This window comes from Podarcis melisellensis (assembly GCF_964234715.1).
Source record: "Podarcis melisellensis genome assembly, chromosome: 10".
Classification (NCBI taxonomy): domain Eukaryota; kingdom Metazoa; phylum Chordata; class Lepidosauria; order Squamata; family Lacertidae; genus Podarcis; species Podarcis melisellensis.
This window is the reverse complement of record NC_138542.1, coordinates 74,546,268-74,562,097: the sequence shown is the minus strand read 5'-3', so window position 1 is coordinate 74,562,097 and position 15,830 is coordinate 74,546,268. Positions and strand designations below refer to the sequence as shown.

The 15,830-nt window shown below is 48.3% G+C and overlaps 1 protein-coding gene across 1 annotated transcript in view; it reads left to right on the top strand.

Annotated features, from left to right (window-relative positions):
- Positions 1 to 15,830, top strand: part of LMF2 (lipase maturation factor 2) — a 32,994-nt gene that overhangs the window by 5,743 nt on the left and 11,421 nt on the right. The window contains exons 3-9 of the mRNA XM_081926971.1: positions 4,121 to 4,149; positions 6,780 to 6,976; positions 7,789 to 7,967; positions 8,884 to 9,022; positions 10,829 to 10,963; positions 13,664 to 13,769; positions 15,088 to 15,184. Coding sequence (XP_081783097.1) covers positions 4,121 to 4,149; positions 6,780 to 6,976; positions 7,789 to 7,967; positions 8,884 to 9,022; positions 10,829 to 10,963; positions 13,664 to 13,769; positions 15,088 to 15,184 — 882 coding nt within the window. The remainder of the gene's footprint in view (positions 1 to 4,120; positions 4,150 to 6,779; positions 6,977 to 7,788; positions 7,968 to 8,883; positions 9,023 to 10,828; positions 10,964 to 13,663; positions 13,770 to 15,087; positions 15,185 to 15,830) is intronic.

Sequence of the window (15,830 nt, the reverse complement as noted above, 5' to 3'; positions counted from 1 at the left end):
TTTTGTGTGGGGTTTGAATTGTTCCAACTTGGCTGTGTCGTGAAATGTGCTCCCTTTGCCTTCTGCGCCGTCGTCGTGCCCCCCCCCCCCCCGCTCGGCTAGGTCAGCTGGCAAACCTTTTGCCAGCTGACACAGAAGAAAAAAACGGAGCGAGAATTTCGTAGTGCGTTGTTCCAAGATCGGGATGCCTTGGAGCAAAGGAGGGAGGCCGGCTTTGACCCCCAAACAGGAGGGAAGGGGCTTCAGATGAGGACCAAGCCCTGAGTCACTGTTCATCCAGAGTTTTGGGTACCACTTCAGATGTTCCTGCGTTCTTCCCTAGGGTCAGGGGCGAGTCGCAGCGTGGAGAGGGATTCCCTTGCTTTTAAAGCATCTCAGAGTGACATTCCAGTCTCCTCCGCCAGGCTCTCTTCTCCCTCCTTCCTTTTAAGGCTGTGAGTGAGCGCAGAGGATTCCAGCGGACAGACAAAACTCTGACCTAGATCTGGGGAGGGGTGGGCCGTTTCAGGAATCCTCCCGTGACCAGAATTGGCACTTGTCGTCGCATCTCCCTCTGGGCACAGACTCTCCGGTCTGTGTTCTGCCCTATTGATCCAGCCCCCAGCCCCAGATGTGTCCCACGTCCCGGTTGATGGGAGAATCTCTGCCAGTGGGATGGGAGAGCTTTGGAGAGGTTGAGAATTTAGAAGGTTAGGAAAAGGGCCGCCAGAATTACCAAAGGGATGCAGGCGACTCACCTGTGCAGTTTTTTTTGGGGGGGGTTAATTTAACGGCGATGGGATAGAAAGCTTATAAAATTATTCTGGGGGTGGAGAAAGCGGATAGACAAAGTCTTTTTCTCTTCCATAACACTGGAACTCACGAACATTCAAAGAAGTGGAAGATTGAGGTCAGAGAAAAGAAAGTTCCTCTTAGTTAAACTGTGGAACTCCCTGCCACAGGAAGTATCAACAGCCATCAACATGGAGGGCTTTAAAAGAGATTGAGACATATTCATGGAGGAGGAGACGGCTGTCAGTGGCTGCTAGCCAGGATGCTCTGAATGCCATTTCTTGGGAAACACAGGAGAGGAGTGTGCTTTCATGCTTGAATCCTGCTTCTGGGTTTCCCCGCAGGCTCCTGGTCGGCCAGTGTCAGCAGTGCCAGATTTACATATAAGCTAAGCAAGCTATAGCTTAGGGCCCCTCTCTCTTGGGGACCCCCAAAAAATTAAAGAAAAAAACACCTGGATGTACATTTCCAAAATATAAGATAAACCAATGAAATAAAACCTACATGCAGCAACATTGTTTGTGTGTTGTGGAGGCTCCTGTGATGTGAGTCATGGGCCCCGCCTGCTCCCTCAAATATCCCTGGTTTGCTCCTTTCTATATATAGGGTGCCTACATTCTGCATGAGCTGGTTGCATGCAAACATGTGCAAATGGCTCGAGATACCTATGAGGTCCATAAATGACCATATAGCATATATTCCACACGAGAAACAGCAACCATTTGTTGTCAACGAAGGACAGCTGAACATATTAAGGGCCCCATGACCTTCAGGAGCTGAGGGCCTCATCAAACCGAAATCCGGCCCTGAGTGTGAGAACAGGATTCTGGGCCAGATGGGCCATTGGCCTGATCCTTCAGGTTCTCCTTCTGCTCCCATTGCCAATCCCCAAATCGCGAATCCTTTGCTCAAAGGTGGCAGCCGCTGGGTTGATCCCGAGAGCTTGTCGTCCTCTGAAAAAGGGGCCAGGCCTGCGCTCTCCCTCCTTCCTCCCGGGTTCCTCTTCCCACGCCATTGTGCTGTCACGAGTTGACAGCCCCCAGGACCTCCTGGCGGGTGCGGCGGGCGGTGGAGCGGCTCTGGATCTGAGCCCGTGGCAAGGGAGCTGGGTTCAGCGCCAGCAATCTGCAGCCGGCCCTGATCCTTCTCCTCCGTCTTGGCTCCCTCCCTACGTGGGGGCGGGCGAGGCGCAGGTCCAGTTGGCGGGCCGTGCAGCCCTCTGCGGGAAGATCTTGGTGGAGATTTCACGGGGGGGGGGGAGTTGCATGCAGCATCGGGGGAAACCCAAACCGGCACAGTTCCGCAGGGAGCGGGCATGCGCAACACGCTTGCCACTTGCATCCCTATTATTATTATTTATTCTTAGTTGGGTCTATTGCCCACCCTTCACCCCAAGGTCTCAGGGAGGGTCAAAGCAACCTATTGCAGTGGTTTCCAAAGTGGGAACTAGTGCCCCTAAGAGGGGGCAATGGGATTATTGGGGGGGTGCCAGGGGGCAGCAGAGGAGCTCAGGAGTATTATAAATGAAATTTGTATACTGCCCTAAATTAAATGAAATTTGTATGCTGCCCTAATTTTTTATGCTGTATCCTAAATTTGTATGCTGCTAAAATCACAATAGGGATGCGGGTGGCGCTGTGGGTTAAACCACAGAGCCTAGGACTTGCCGATCAGAAGGTTGGCAGTTCGAATCCCCACAACGGGGTGAGCTCCTGCTCCTGCCAACCTAGCAGTTCGAAAGCACATCAAAGTGCAAGTAGATAAATAGGTACCGCTCCAGCGGGAAGGTAAACGGTGTTTCCGTGCGCTGCTCCTGTTTGCCAGAAGCGGCTTAGTCATGCTGGCCACAGGACCCGGAAGCTGTACGCCGGCTCCCTTGGCCAATAAAGCAAGATGAGCGCCGCAACCCCAGAGTCGGTCACGACTGGATCTAATGGTCAGGGGTCCCTTTACCTTTAAAATCACAATACACAAAATACATAATAAAAATGGCAACCCAATAATATCCCTCTCCCCAGCATATTTTTAAAGGGCGTGGGGAGTAAAGGACTGTTAGACTTTGAAAAGCAGGAATCGCCAGATTGAATTCGTCAGATTGGCAGAATTCATTAAACCAAACCATTTTTAGCTGGGTTTCGAAGAAAGGTGCAACTCGCTGTTCCTGCTTTGAATTTCACGGTGTTATTTATTGAAGCTGAAGCAGATGACGGGACCACGAGGCTGGTGTAAAATACGCAAAGAAAAGTTTCATTACCACTACACAAAACTACAGACGCAGAGCGTGTGGGTGTTCTCTTTCTGCAGGCAAATTCGAACTACAACTTCTTCATCCTTTATAAATATTGCCATCTGTCTAATCAGCCTAGAAAACCACACCCAGAACTCACAGAAATAGCCCTTAAAGTTCTCTGCACCCTTTTACTGTTTCTTAACCTAACACTATTATCATCCTCAGTGGGTTGTGCAAATTGCTCTTCTGAATGATGCCTTTTTTAAAAAAATTAAAAAATAGGGCAGGGGGGGTCTGGGGATGAGTTTAGGGAACCAAGGGGGTGTAGCCCCAAATGGGTTTGGGAAGCACTGACTTAAAATAGAATCAGTTTAACAGATTGCAGTCGCAAGAATAGGAATATTCAGAAGTACTGTATTTCTCGCTCTATAAGATGCACCAGACCACAAGACACACCTAGTTTTTGGAGGAGGAAAACAAGAAAAAAATATATTCTGAATCTCAGAAGCCAAAACAGCAAGAGTGATCGCTGTGCAGTGAAAGCAGCGATCCCTCTTGCTGTTCTGGCTTCTGGGATAGCTGCGCAGCCTGCATTCGCTCCATAAGGCGCACACACATTTCCCCTTACTTTTTAGGAGGGAAGAAGTGAGTCTTATAGAGCAAAAAATACGGTATTCAACTTGGGTGTCCACAGCCAGGGTAAACTGGTGCATCTTTGGCAGTTGTTGAAAAGTGCTTAGTGACGGTTCTTCTGTGGGGAGGGAGTCCCACAGCATAGGCACCTTTTGGGCTGCCTCCACCCGAATCTCTGAGGATGGAAGGCGGGGGGGACGGACCACCAAGAGGGTCCCTTTGCCAATTTCGGCACCGACAAGGGTCTGTAGGGAAGCAGGCGAAGCTTCAGATATTTGGAGCGTCCCGAGCCTTTTAGGGGCGTCGCGCTAGTGGGCTGGCCACTGAAATCTGCAAGCGGCTGTATCTAAAAACCGTGAGATTTGCCAGGGTGGTTTTTTGCCAGCAGTGCTACAGCCGGGAGGTGGGTGCAAAGAAAATAATTAGTCGAAATGGAGTGGGTCTGAACCCTGTTTGATGTGTGCTCTCCCCTTTCTCTCCCTGCAGGTCGGACAGGTCTTCCTGTATTTCCAGTGGTAAGTGGCACATTACATAATAATAATAAAGGTAAAGGTGAAGGGACCCCTGACCATTAGGTCCAGTCGTGACGGACTCTGGGGTTGTGGCGCTCATCTCACTTTACTGGCCGAGGGAGCCGGCGTACAGCTTCCGGGTCAGCAGGACTAAGCCGCTTCTGGTGAACCAGAGCAGCACACGGAAACGCCGTTTACCTTCCCGCCGGAGCGGTACCTATTTATCTACTTGCACTTCTTGCTTTCAAACTGCTAGGTTGGCAGGAGCAGAGACCGAGCAATGGGAGCTCACCCCGTCATGGGGATTTGAACCGCCGACCTTCTGATTGGCAAGCCCTAGGCTCTATGGTTTAACCCACAGTGCCACCCACGTCCCTTGAATAATAATAATAATTAATAATAGTAATATAATATTTATACCCTGACCATCTGGCTGCGTTTCCACTCTGGGCAGCTCCCAACAGAATAGTAAAAACACAATAAAACATTAAACATCCAGACTTTGGGTGTGGCGCTTCCTTTCTCTGACCTGCTGGGGACGCCAGGCTGCAAATGACATCCAGGCTGTGGTGTGTGTGTGTGTGTGTTGCATGTCCTCTGCTCTCAGCCTTCCGTTTAAAAATAGGGGATTAAAGAGGACAGAGAATTCATTCAACGCCCCTTAACTTCAGCCACAATTGTTGTTTGCCTAAACTGGGGGACGGAACGTGAACATCCAAACCTTGAGACCACGGATGGCTAAAATCTGGGACAGAGGATGCCTGGTTAAGCTTTCCTACATGTTGAGTAGCAGAGAAGGCAGGCCGCTTTGCAAAGTGGGCCGTGGCGTCGCTGTGCGTCAGGAGCTGAGCAGCAGGATGTAGCCCCTGGGCAAGCTTGCCATCATTTGTTTGGAAGCAGAATCTGGCATTTTGGTGGTGAGGACAGAATTTATATTTTTAAAAATTTTCTGTTGCGAACCTCCCTGAGATCGACGGTTATAGGGTGGTGTACAGGTTTAATAAGTACAGTAGTACCTCGGAAGTCAAACGGAATCTGTTCCGGAAGTCCGTTCGACTTTGCAAAATGTTCGGGTGCCAAGGCACACCTTCTGATCAGTTGCAGGAAGTTCCACGTCGGACGTTCAGGTTCCCAAGAACGTTTGGAAACCGGAAAAGTCACCTCTGGTTTTCGATCATTTGGGAGTTGAAACGTTCGACTCCCAGGGCATTTGAGAACCAAGGTACGAATGTAATTAAATAATAATAATAGATTAAATATTTGTTATTAAGTTTTACAATTTGATATTCAACACAATCATTATTGTCACAAAAATAATTTATAAATCCCTATCTCCCTCCCCTCTCCTGTGACTTCCCTCAACTTCCTCTTCTGGTTCTTTGAATATTTGTTTTTCCTCCCTGTTTTATTTTTACCTTAATTTTGTAATGTTTTAGTTAAATATTATCGTAATCTTACCATTTTTGTGCCGTATTTTTTCGTATTACGTCTTACCCTTTATTATTTCCCCATTATTACCTCTTAACTTTTATGCTTGTTTTCTTAACTGTAAGTGTTTAAACGCTGCTAGTGAGTCCATTTCTTTACAATGTTTCTGTAAGTACAACATAAAGAGTTCCCAGTCCTTTTTGAAGTCTCTACGGTCCTTGTCTCTTAGTTTTCCAGTTAGTTTTCCCATTTCAGCAGGGCTGTCTTTAGATGCGGCGCCGGGGTGCAAATATCCGCCCAGCTCCCCCAAATTACCACGGCTAGTGTTGAGGTGGCCGTAGCTGCTCACTGCCTGCCATGGCGGGGTGGGCGCAACTCTCCCCCATGCGGTTGCAGGAGAGCGATCCCCACAGAGGCATGGGAGTGAAGTTGCACCCCTCCCAAGCCTCCTCGGGAGGAGAGCGATTCTCGCAGAGGCTTGGGAAGGAAGCTGCGTGCCCGCCAGCCGTATGGTGGGCGGGGCGCAGCTGGCGTGCGTGCAGGGAAACGGGAGCCCCCCGGCAAAGCCGTGCAGCTCCCCCACTCGCTGGGACGCCCCTGAGAGGCTGGCACGACGCAACCCCAAAGCCCTATGGGAAAGACGGCTCTGCATTTCCACCTACGGCATCATTTTTTCTTGCCATTCTACTTTGGTTGGTACAGTGGACGCTCGGGTTGCGAACGTGATCCGTGCGGGGTGCAAGTTCGCAACCCGCAGTGGCGCGTCTGCGCATGCACAGGTTGCGATTCGGCACTTCTGCGCATGCGAAAGCACGATTTAGCACTTCTGTGCATGCGCCGGAACCCAAAAGTAACCCGTTCCGGTACTTTGGGTTTCGGCGCGTCCGTAACCTGAAAATCACAACCTGAAGCATCTGTAACCCCTGGTATGACTGTATCTTGTCGTCTTTCCATCTTTGGGCTTGTAAAATCCTAGCCACTGTTGTGGCATACATAAATAGTCTTTTCCACTGTTTTGGAAAGTTTTGACCTGTAATACCTAGCAAAAAGGCTTTTGGTCCTTTAACAAAAGTTGTCTTAAACATTCTGTAATAAATGAGGCCCAGGCGTTGACCCTGTGTGTCTGTGTGTAGGGCGGCATCTCAGAGCTGGTGGCTTGCCCTGATTTCTCCCCCAACCTCCCCGTATCTTTCTCCCCCTCCCAGGGACAGCCTCTTGCTGGAGACGGGCTTCCTGGCGGTGCTGGTGGCCCCGCTGCACCTGCTCAAGTGGCGCACGACGGCCTGGCGGCCCCACGACGGGGTGACCTTTTGGCTGTTGCGCTGGCTGCTCTTCCGCCTCATGTTTGCCTCGGGGGTGGTGAAGCTGACCAGCCGCTGCCCCACCTGGTGGGGGCTCACAGGTCAGTGGGGAACTCGCGGAAAAAGGGGTCGCGGCAGCGAAATGAAGAAGCAAGGATTTGAAAGCCGTAGGGTTATAAAGTCAGGGAGGGGCAGTAAACCTTGAACGGCTCTTGTTTGTGGGAATGTTAAGGCTAGTTGGAAAGGATGTATTGAATACGTATTATCCTTCTTTCCCTCACGCGAGTGAAGTGATACAGGTGGAAGCTAGTTTGCAGATTCGTTTGAATCTCCTAGTTAAGATTATTTCCTGGTGTCCCCTTTAATCCCTCTTAAAAGAATAAAGAAATGAGAGTCTTTCTGAGTAAGGTAACAAAAGGTTTACTCACATTTCAGTTCACGATTTGATCCCTGAAAGTCAGGCTTTACTTAGTAGTTACAGAAAGAAACTGAGCTTCTCATGTGGAGACTGGACTCGTGTGCTGCTGGCTGAGAGCCGTCAGACAGCAAAAGAACAGCTTAGTTTCAATCATGGAACAGAAGTCAATTATGGATTAGAAACCCTGTTTTGATGTATTCACCTTCATCAGCTAATTTTTAAAGGGTCATGTAAGTTTGAAGACTTTCGGATAAATGTATCCTGTTATTTTCATGTCCATCTCCCAGGTCACATGCCGTGAAACAGGAAGTTGCACCGACTCCATGTCCCACTAATTGTGCCCATTCTAGGGAAAGAAGGAATGTTGCATTTGACTGGTCCAATGGATTACATCCCACATTGTGGCCAGAATGTTTGGTCAGAATCTCCTTTCCTGCCATCTGAATCTCTTATTCTGGATCCTTTTATGCACCCCAAAACCACTTGTCTCCCCAGCTTTAACCTACCACTACGAGACCCAGTGCATCCCCACGCCGGCCTCGTGGTTCGCCCACCAGCTGCCCGTCTGGTTCCAGAAGTTCAGCGTGGTGGCCACTTACGTCATCGAGATAGCCATCCCGGCGCTCTTCTTCGCTCCTCTGCGACGGCTCCGCCTCTTTGCCTTCTACAGCCAGGTAGCCACAGACAACCTCATTCATTCATTGAATTTATATACCGCCCTATACCCGGAGGTCTCGGGGCGGTTCACAGAAAAGATCACAATACATAAAATCAAAATAAGAACAATAGCCCAATAACAACCCCCCAAAACGAACCACTTTTTAAAAGGACATAGGATGTCAATCAGGTTTGGTTAAAAAGGAAGGTTTTTGCCTGGCGCCCAAAGGAGTAACAGTGGACGCTCGGGTTGCGAACATGATGCACATTTGCAACCTGCAGCGGTGTGTCTGTGCACGCGCGGGTTGCGATTCAGCACTTCTGCACAAAGCACAATTTAACGCTTCTGCACGTGCGCGACCGCCAAAACCCAGAAGTAACCCGTTTCTGTACTTCTGGGTTTCGGCAAGTCCATAACCCAAAAAAAGGCAACTTAAAGCATCTGTAACCCGAGGTATGACTGTATAATGAAGGCGCCAGGCGAACTTCCCTGGGGAGAGCATTCCATGCACAGGGAGCCACTGCAGAAAATGCCCCGTTCTCGTGTTGCCACCCTCCGGACCTCTCAAGGAGGAAGCCTCAGAAGATGATATCAGGGTCCAGGTGGGTTCATATGGAAAGAGGCGGTCCATGAGGTCTTGCGGTCCTGAGCCGTTTAAGCCTTCATAGGTCAAAACCAGCACTTTGAATTGGGCTGGGAAACTAATTGGTAGCCAGTGCAGTTGGACCAAGATCGGTGTAATCCGCTCAAACTTTCAGCCGGGCTGTGGAGAGTCTCTTGCAAATACATCTATTCTCGGCCCTGATAAACGAGCTTCTTTATACAGACCCTTTCCCTGTCCCTTTGCATCTGGTTCGGTTGTGGGGTGGGTGGGTTGTCTTTTAAAACCTAGGTTTAAGATCATAACGACAGGTTTCCGAAACCCTTTCCAGGTCCTCCTGCAGCTCCTCATCATCGCCACGGGGAACTACAACTTCTTCAACCTTCTCACCATCGTGCTGAGCTTCTCGCTGCTGGATGACGAACACCTGGGAATGTGGCTGGGCCACGGCCGGAAGAAAACAGCAACCGGTAAGTGGCTTTGGTCTCCGTGGCTCTGTAAAATGGGTCCAGCGCTAGCGACAGGTCTGCATCATCTGATACCCATGTGGGTGGTAGTGCCCTCTGGGAGGTTACTAAGAGGCAAGGGGGCACTGGGGGTGCAGAAAATTCTTAGAGTTCAAGAATCTGGCACCACCAGATCAAGTCGTCATCCCCCCTCCAGTGTTGAATTAAGCCAAATAGTTTTCATTGGGTTTTGAATCAATGTGCATTTCATGGTTGCTCTTTCAAATGTTGTGTTACTGTCTTTCTTGGTGGGTTTTGGGTTCCTTCACTGCGAGAAGTGAGGTTACGGGGAACCGGGCAGAGGGCCTTCTCGGTGGTTGCACCCACCCAACAGATGTCAAGGAGAAGAGTAACTGTACAACCTTTAGAAGACGTCTGAAGGGAGCCCTGTAACAGGAAGCTTTTTAATGTTTAAAGTTTTGTTAATGTTTAACAACAACAACTTCAACAATTTATACCCAGCCACTCTGAGCGGCTCCCAACAGAATATTAAAAACACAATACAGCATTAAACATTAAAACCTTCCCTGAAAAGGGCTGCCTTCAGATGTCTTCTGAAAGTAAGATAGTTATTTATTTCCTTGACATCTGATGGGAGGGCGTTCCACGGGGCGGGCGCCACCACCGAGAAGGCCCTCTGCCTGGTTCTCTGTAACCTCACCTCACAGGGAGGGAACCGCCAAAAGGCCCTTGGAGCTGGACCTCAGTGTCCAGGGTGAACGATGGGGGTGGAGACGCTCCTTCAGGTCTACTGGGCCGAGGCCGTTTAGGGCTTTAAAGGTCAGCACCAACACTTTGAATTGTGCTCGGAAACGTACTGGGAGCCAATTTAGGGCTTTCAAGACAGGGGTTATGTGGTCTCGGCGGCCGCTCCCAATCCCCAGTCTAGCTGCCGCATTCTGGATTAGTTGTAGTTTCCGGGTCACTTTCAAAGGTAGCCCCACGTAGAGCATGTTGCAGTAGTCCAAGCGAGAGATAACCAGAGCATGCACCACTCTGGCGAGACAGTCCGTGGGCAGGGAGGGTCTCAGCCTACGTACCAGATGGAGCTGACAAACAGCTGCCATGGACAATAGAATTAACCTGCACCTCCATGGACAGCTGTGAGTCCAAAATGACTCCCAGGCTGTGCTCCTGGTCCTTCAGGGGCACAGTTACCCCATTCAGGACCAGGGAGTCCCCCACACCCACCCTCCTCCTGTCCCCCAAAGTACTAGGAAGATAGATACAGTGGTACCTCGCAAGACGAAATTAATTCATTCTGCGAGTTTTTTCGCCTTGCGAATTTTTCGTCTTGCGAAGCACGTATTCCAATCCAAAACCCCCCAAAAAAGTTTTAAAAGTTTAACTTACCAAATGGCTGCAAAAGAAGTTTTGGAAAAGCTTCAAAAATCACCAAAGTCTTCAAAAACCTCAAAAAAGGCTCAAAAAAGGAAACAAACTTGCAAGACGTTTTCGTCTTGCGAAGCAAGCCCATAGGGAAATTCGTCTTGCGAAGCAACTCAAAAAACGAAAAACTCTTTTGTCTTGCGAGTTTTTCGTGTTACGAGGCATTCGTCTTGCAAGGTACCACTGTATTTTGAGTTCCCCCAGTGGGGGGTCCGGGCTGCTGAATCAGCCATGAAACGCTCTTCCCTCAAAGCGGGTGAGGATTTTGAGTCAGTCTCTACGCCCGCTCTGCCCAGTGACCCATCTAGGGGTGTGTGGCCACGGCCCCTCCATGCCCACCCCTCCGTCCTTGCATTGCTCCGTGTCGTCTCTTCTCCGCAGCTTGGCCACCCAGCTTGGCATCCGTCATGTCCCTTCTTTCCGAACTGGGCGCCTATGGCTTGCTGGTCTACTGGACAGCTCTCTACTTCGACCTGAAGGTCAACTGGGAGAAGAAGCTGATTGAGTCCAAGGCAGGTATGGAAACGTCAGAATACTCACAACTTGCAAGGATGACGGGGAGAATAAGAGGAAATTCTAACCAGAAATTTAGTAAACATACGATACAATAATACTATAATCTTTATTGTCATTGCCCCATACAGAACAATGAAATTGAAAAAATCTACACCAGACATTCAAAAACCAACAAGCCTGCTATCCCAGCTATCCCAGCCTGGTTTGCGCCTAAAAACTCTTGATACCCCATAATTAAATACAGTATACTCCCATAGAGACTACCTTACACTGCATTTAAAACCAAAATCGCATTTGGATAGAAACTGTCTCTCAGGTGGAAAGTCCTGGCATTTATAACCCTGGACCTTCTTCCAGAAGGCAGAAGCTGAAAGAGATCATTTCTGGGGTGCGCACTATCCTGCGCTATCTCTGCAGCTTTCTTATGACACCTGGAAGCGTAGATTTGATCCAAGGTGGGAAGAGTGCACCCAGTTATTCTCTCCGCAGTCTTTACAACCTTGGACAGCATTGTTTTTTCCCTGACCGTGCAGCTCCCAAACCACACACACAGACCATAAGTTAATACACTCTCCACAGTACAATGGTAAAATGCCATCAACAGGTCCTTTGAGAGATTGTTTTTCGGGAGGATTCTCAGAAAATATAACCTCTGCTGTGCTCTCTTCATCAGGTATTTACTGTTTTCTGTTGGACCATGAACATTTGGACAATATTCAAAGAATATCTTAAAAAGTACTGTAATAGCACAAATCTCCTGACAGATTTGGACTGAATCTTGAAGTTTAAGGAAATTATAAAAATTCCCTCCCTGATAATTAACCAAAAGGAATAATAAAAAATCGAGTGCGTATTGACAAGTAAGGTATAAAAAGCACACTGAGGTGAATCGGAAGTTAAAGGGTATATAATGTCAAATGAGGTGTTGTTTGTTTGTTGTTTTTCATTGTGTTTATGTTCTATGTAAATTATTTTGTAATAAAGAATTTTTAAAAAGGAACGTCGGGGAGCAAATTGCTGCCATAATCGTGGCAGAATGAAAATAGAATATGCCAGTGCCAGATTCACGTATAAGCTAAACAAGCTATAGCTTAGAGCTATACCTTAGGGCCCCACTCTCTTGGGGGCCCCAAAAAAATTAAAGGAAAGAAAACCTGGATGTACATTTCCAAAATTTAAGATAAAAAACAAAAGGAAACCTGCTTACAGGAACAGTGTTTTGTGTTGTGTAGGCTCTTCTGAAGGCTGGCGGAGGTCTCTTCTGAAGGCTGGCGGGGGGCAAAAGTCTTTGCTCTCCCCCGCCTGCCTTCAAAAGCCGTCCGGGGGCTTTTAAATCGCCCCGGACAGTCCCGGGGCGATTTAAAAGCCCCCGGGAAGGCAGACAGGGGGAACAAAGACTTTTGCCCCCCACCCGCCTTCGGAAGAGGTCCAGGACCCCTTCTGAAGGCGGGCGGGGGGCAAAAGTCTTTGCTCCCCCCCCCGTCTGCCTTCAAAAGCCGTCCGGGATAGCGGGAAGCGCTTCCCTGCTATCCCGGACCGCTTTTAAAATGCTGGCGGTGGGGAGCAAAGCCTTTCGCCCCCGCTGGCCTTCCTGGACCTCTTCTGAAGTCCGGAGGGGGGGGGAAGGCTTTGCTCCCCACCACCAGCATTTAAAATAGGTCCATGGAGATTTCCCTATGGGCTTTCGTCTTGCGAAGCAAGCCCATAGGGAGAATCGTCTAGCGAAGCGTCGCAAAAACCGAAAAACCCTTTCGTCTTGCGGGTTTTTCGTCTTGCGAGGCATTCGTCTTGCGGGGCACCACTGTACCATATAGCATATATTCCACACACAAAAACAGTGACAATTTGTTGTTGACAAAGGACAGCTGGACATATCAGGGGCCCCATTACCTTCAGTCGCTGAGGGCTTCATCAAACCTAAATCCAGCCCTGAGAATATCCATATAAATAGTGAAGGGCTTTGCACTGTTTTTTTCCTATGGAAAGAATGTATGGCTTTTGCCATTGATGACAATGAACAGTAACTTCAACAGAAGTCCAGATCAAAGGGAGTAATGGTCCTACTCTGTTCTGCTTTGGTCAGACCACGGCTGGAATGCTGTGTCCAGTTCTGGGCACCGCAGTTTCAGAAGGATGTTGACAAGCTGCAAGGTGGGTGGAGGAGGGCAACCAAAATGACCAAGGGTCTGGAAATCAATCCTGATGATCTAAGGTCAAAATGTGCCAATTTGGGCACCAGGAAAATTGAATACCATAAAGGAAATTTGTTCAATTCGTGGGAACATTCTCTTTTTCATAAAATGTGTACACTGCTTGCTTGTATTTATTTAATAATAAAAAAACCACTCAACACGGTTTACAAAAATAAGATAAAGCAATAAAATTGCCACCCAGAAAAAAGAGCAACAATAATTTAATGCATTCCTGAAGTTAAAATGATGATAGGCCGAAAACAGAGCTTGCACCAACTCTGTAAACATCAGGAGAGGCTTGTCTGAACGAAAACGTTTTTAGGAGGCCCCGAAAAAAGTGTAGTGAAGCTGCCTGCCTGCTATCAATAGGCAGGGAGACACCATAGGGATGCCTACTGTTCTCTGATTCTTAGTTTGAAGTTCGCTGTCCTTCGGGATTTGGGCTGGGGGCTTGTCGCCCCTGCTCCCGGCTTTTTCACGTACGTGGACGACTTCTCTGTCTCTCCAGCTTTCACCTACCACGAGTTCACGCTGTGGTTGCGGATGGTTACCCTCCCTCTGGCGGCCATCGGACTTGCCTCTCTGGTCTGGGAGATCCTTCAGGCTGGGTACAGGTGAGTGCCTCACAGGTAAAGGGGGAAGCGGTGTCTTTGGGGGGAAAGGCCTCGGCAGTGTCCCTGCTGCCTTCTTTCTTTTCTTTCTTTAAAAATAATTTTTATTACTTTTCCATTTAAACATATATAATCACATCATTCTTGTCCACTTCTTTGGCTCCTTAGAGCCTGTTGACTTCTTTCCCTCCCACCTCTTGGCTTTCAAAACTAACCTTTATATTATAGCATTTTATATATTTTTCAGTTCTAATGTACAGTGGTACCTCTGGTTGCGAATGGGATCCGTTCCGGAGGCCCGTTCGCAACATGAAAAGCCCGCAACCTGAAGTGCCGTGTCTGCGCAGGTGTGTGGCGTGATTTGGCGCTTGTGCGCAAGCACGAAGCGTGATTTAGCGTGAGTGGCGAGACCCGGAAGTAACCCTTTCCGGTACTTCCGGGTCGCTGCGGGACGCAACCTGAAAAAACATCTCATGAAGCAAACGTAACATGAGGTATGACTGTATCTCTTTACAAAATACCTCAAAATTTAAAAACAACCCCCAGAACAGCAATTTAACATAGATTTATCTAACGAGACCACTGATCCATAAAATGAAAGCAATAATCAATATACACAATCAATGAATAGCTGAACTGGGTTCTACACAGTCACAAAAACAAAAAAAGACCCACAAGAACGCAAAATAAATAGCAAAAACAGACACACCTCATCATAACACTCAAAACGGAGCATGTTCGGCTTCTGAAAAAAGTTCGCCAAACGGAACACTTACTTCTGGGTTTGCAGTGTTTGGGTTCCAAGTTGTTTGAGTACCAAGGCATTTGAGAACCAAGGCACCACTGTATATAGAATTAGCAAACACGACAGAAAAGGTCAGGGACCGGTCGATCCAAAAATTTAACAAAGAACGGGACACCTGTAGATTATATTTCGAAGAACATTGTCCCCACATCAAATCCTTAAGATGCTTTGATTATAATAACACAAGTTTAAAAAGAATACAAACAACATTTAATATTGGTTAAGTTTACTAAAAAAAAACTGATGCAGTTAACAAGGAAATAAAGGAGGCAGAAGAAGTCATCAGGTGGAGAAGAAAGTTACTTTATTTTTCCTTTTTCAGTTACATATTATCCTTTTTTTGGTGGTGGTTTGTTCATAACGCTTTTGTGTTTTGGTGTTTCGAGGTGATTGGATGTATTGTTTATAAACCAATAGAGATTGAACTGTAAAATAAAATAAAAAGAGATGGCAGAAGTTAATATGCAGCCCTCTCTATTTGTCCTCTTTTTCTCTCTCTCTCCCCCCCCCCCATAGGAGTGCTTGCACCCGTGGCTTTTTCTGGAAGCTCTGGAGCGCCACCCAGTGGGCCATCTTCGCCACTGCGGCTCTCGGGATGTTTACCATCAGCCTGGTGAGTAAATCAGGCGACAGCTTGTGGAAAGGGATGACGTCTTGCGTGGGCCTCGAAAGCTGCCAAGTGTGCCAACTCAGGAAAAAAGAAAAGAAAAACGGCACCTTTGAACGATGGCAGGGGAAAGAGAAGGGGGAGGGAGGGGTGCTTTTTGTATAAATATGAACCTTGCATCTCACCGTGGAATGAATATATTGTCCTGTTGTTTCCTTTTAAAGCAAATTGGGGGGAAGCAAAGTCCCCCTAACAGTTGCTCTCACTTGGAAAGGGAGCCCTAGTGGTGGGGATTCCTGGTGTTATAGGAATTCTAAGGTCTTACATATATGAAAGGGGACGTGGGTGGTGCTGTGGGTTAAACCACAGAGCCTAGGAGGACTTGCCGATCAGAAGGTTGGCAGTTCGAATCCCCGCAACGGGGTGAGCTCCCGTTGCTCGGTCCCAGCTCCTGCCAACCTAGCAGTTTGAAAACACGTCAAAGAGCAAGTAGATAAATAGGTCCCGCTCCAGCGGGAAGGTAAACGGCGTTTCCGTATGCTGCTCTGGTTTGCCAGAAGTGGCTTAGTCATGCTGGCCACATGACCTGGAAGCTGTACGCCGGCTCCCTCGGCCAATAAAGCGAGATGAGCACCACAGCCCCAGAGTCTGC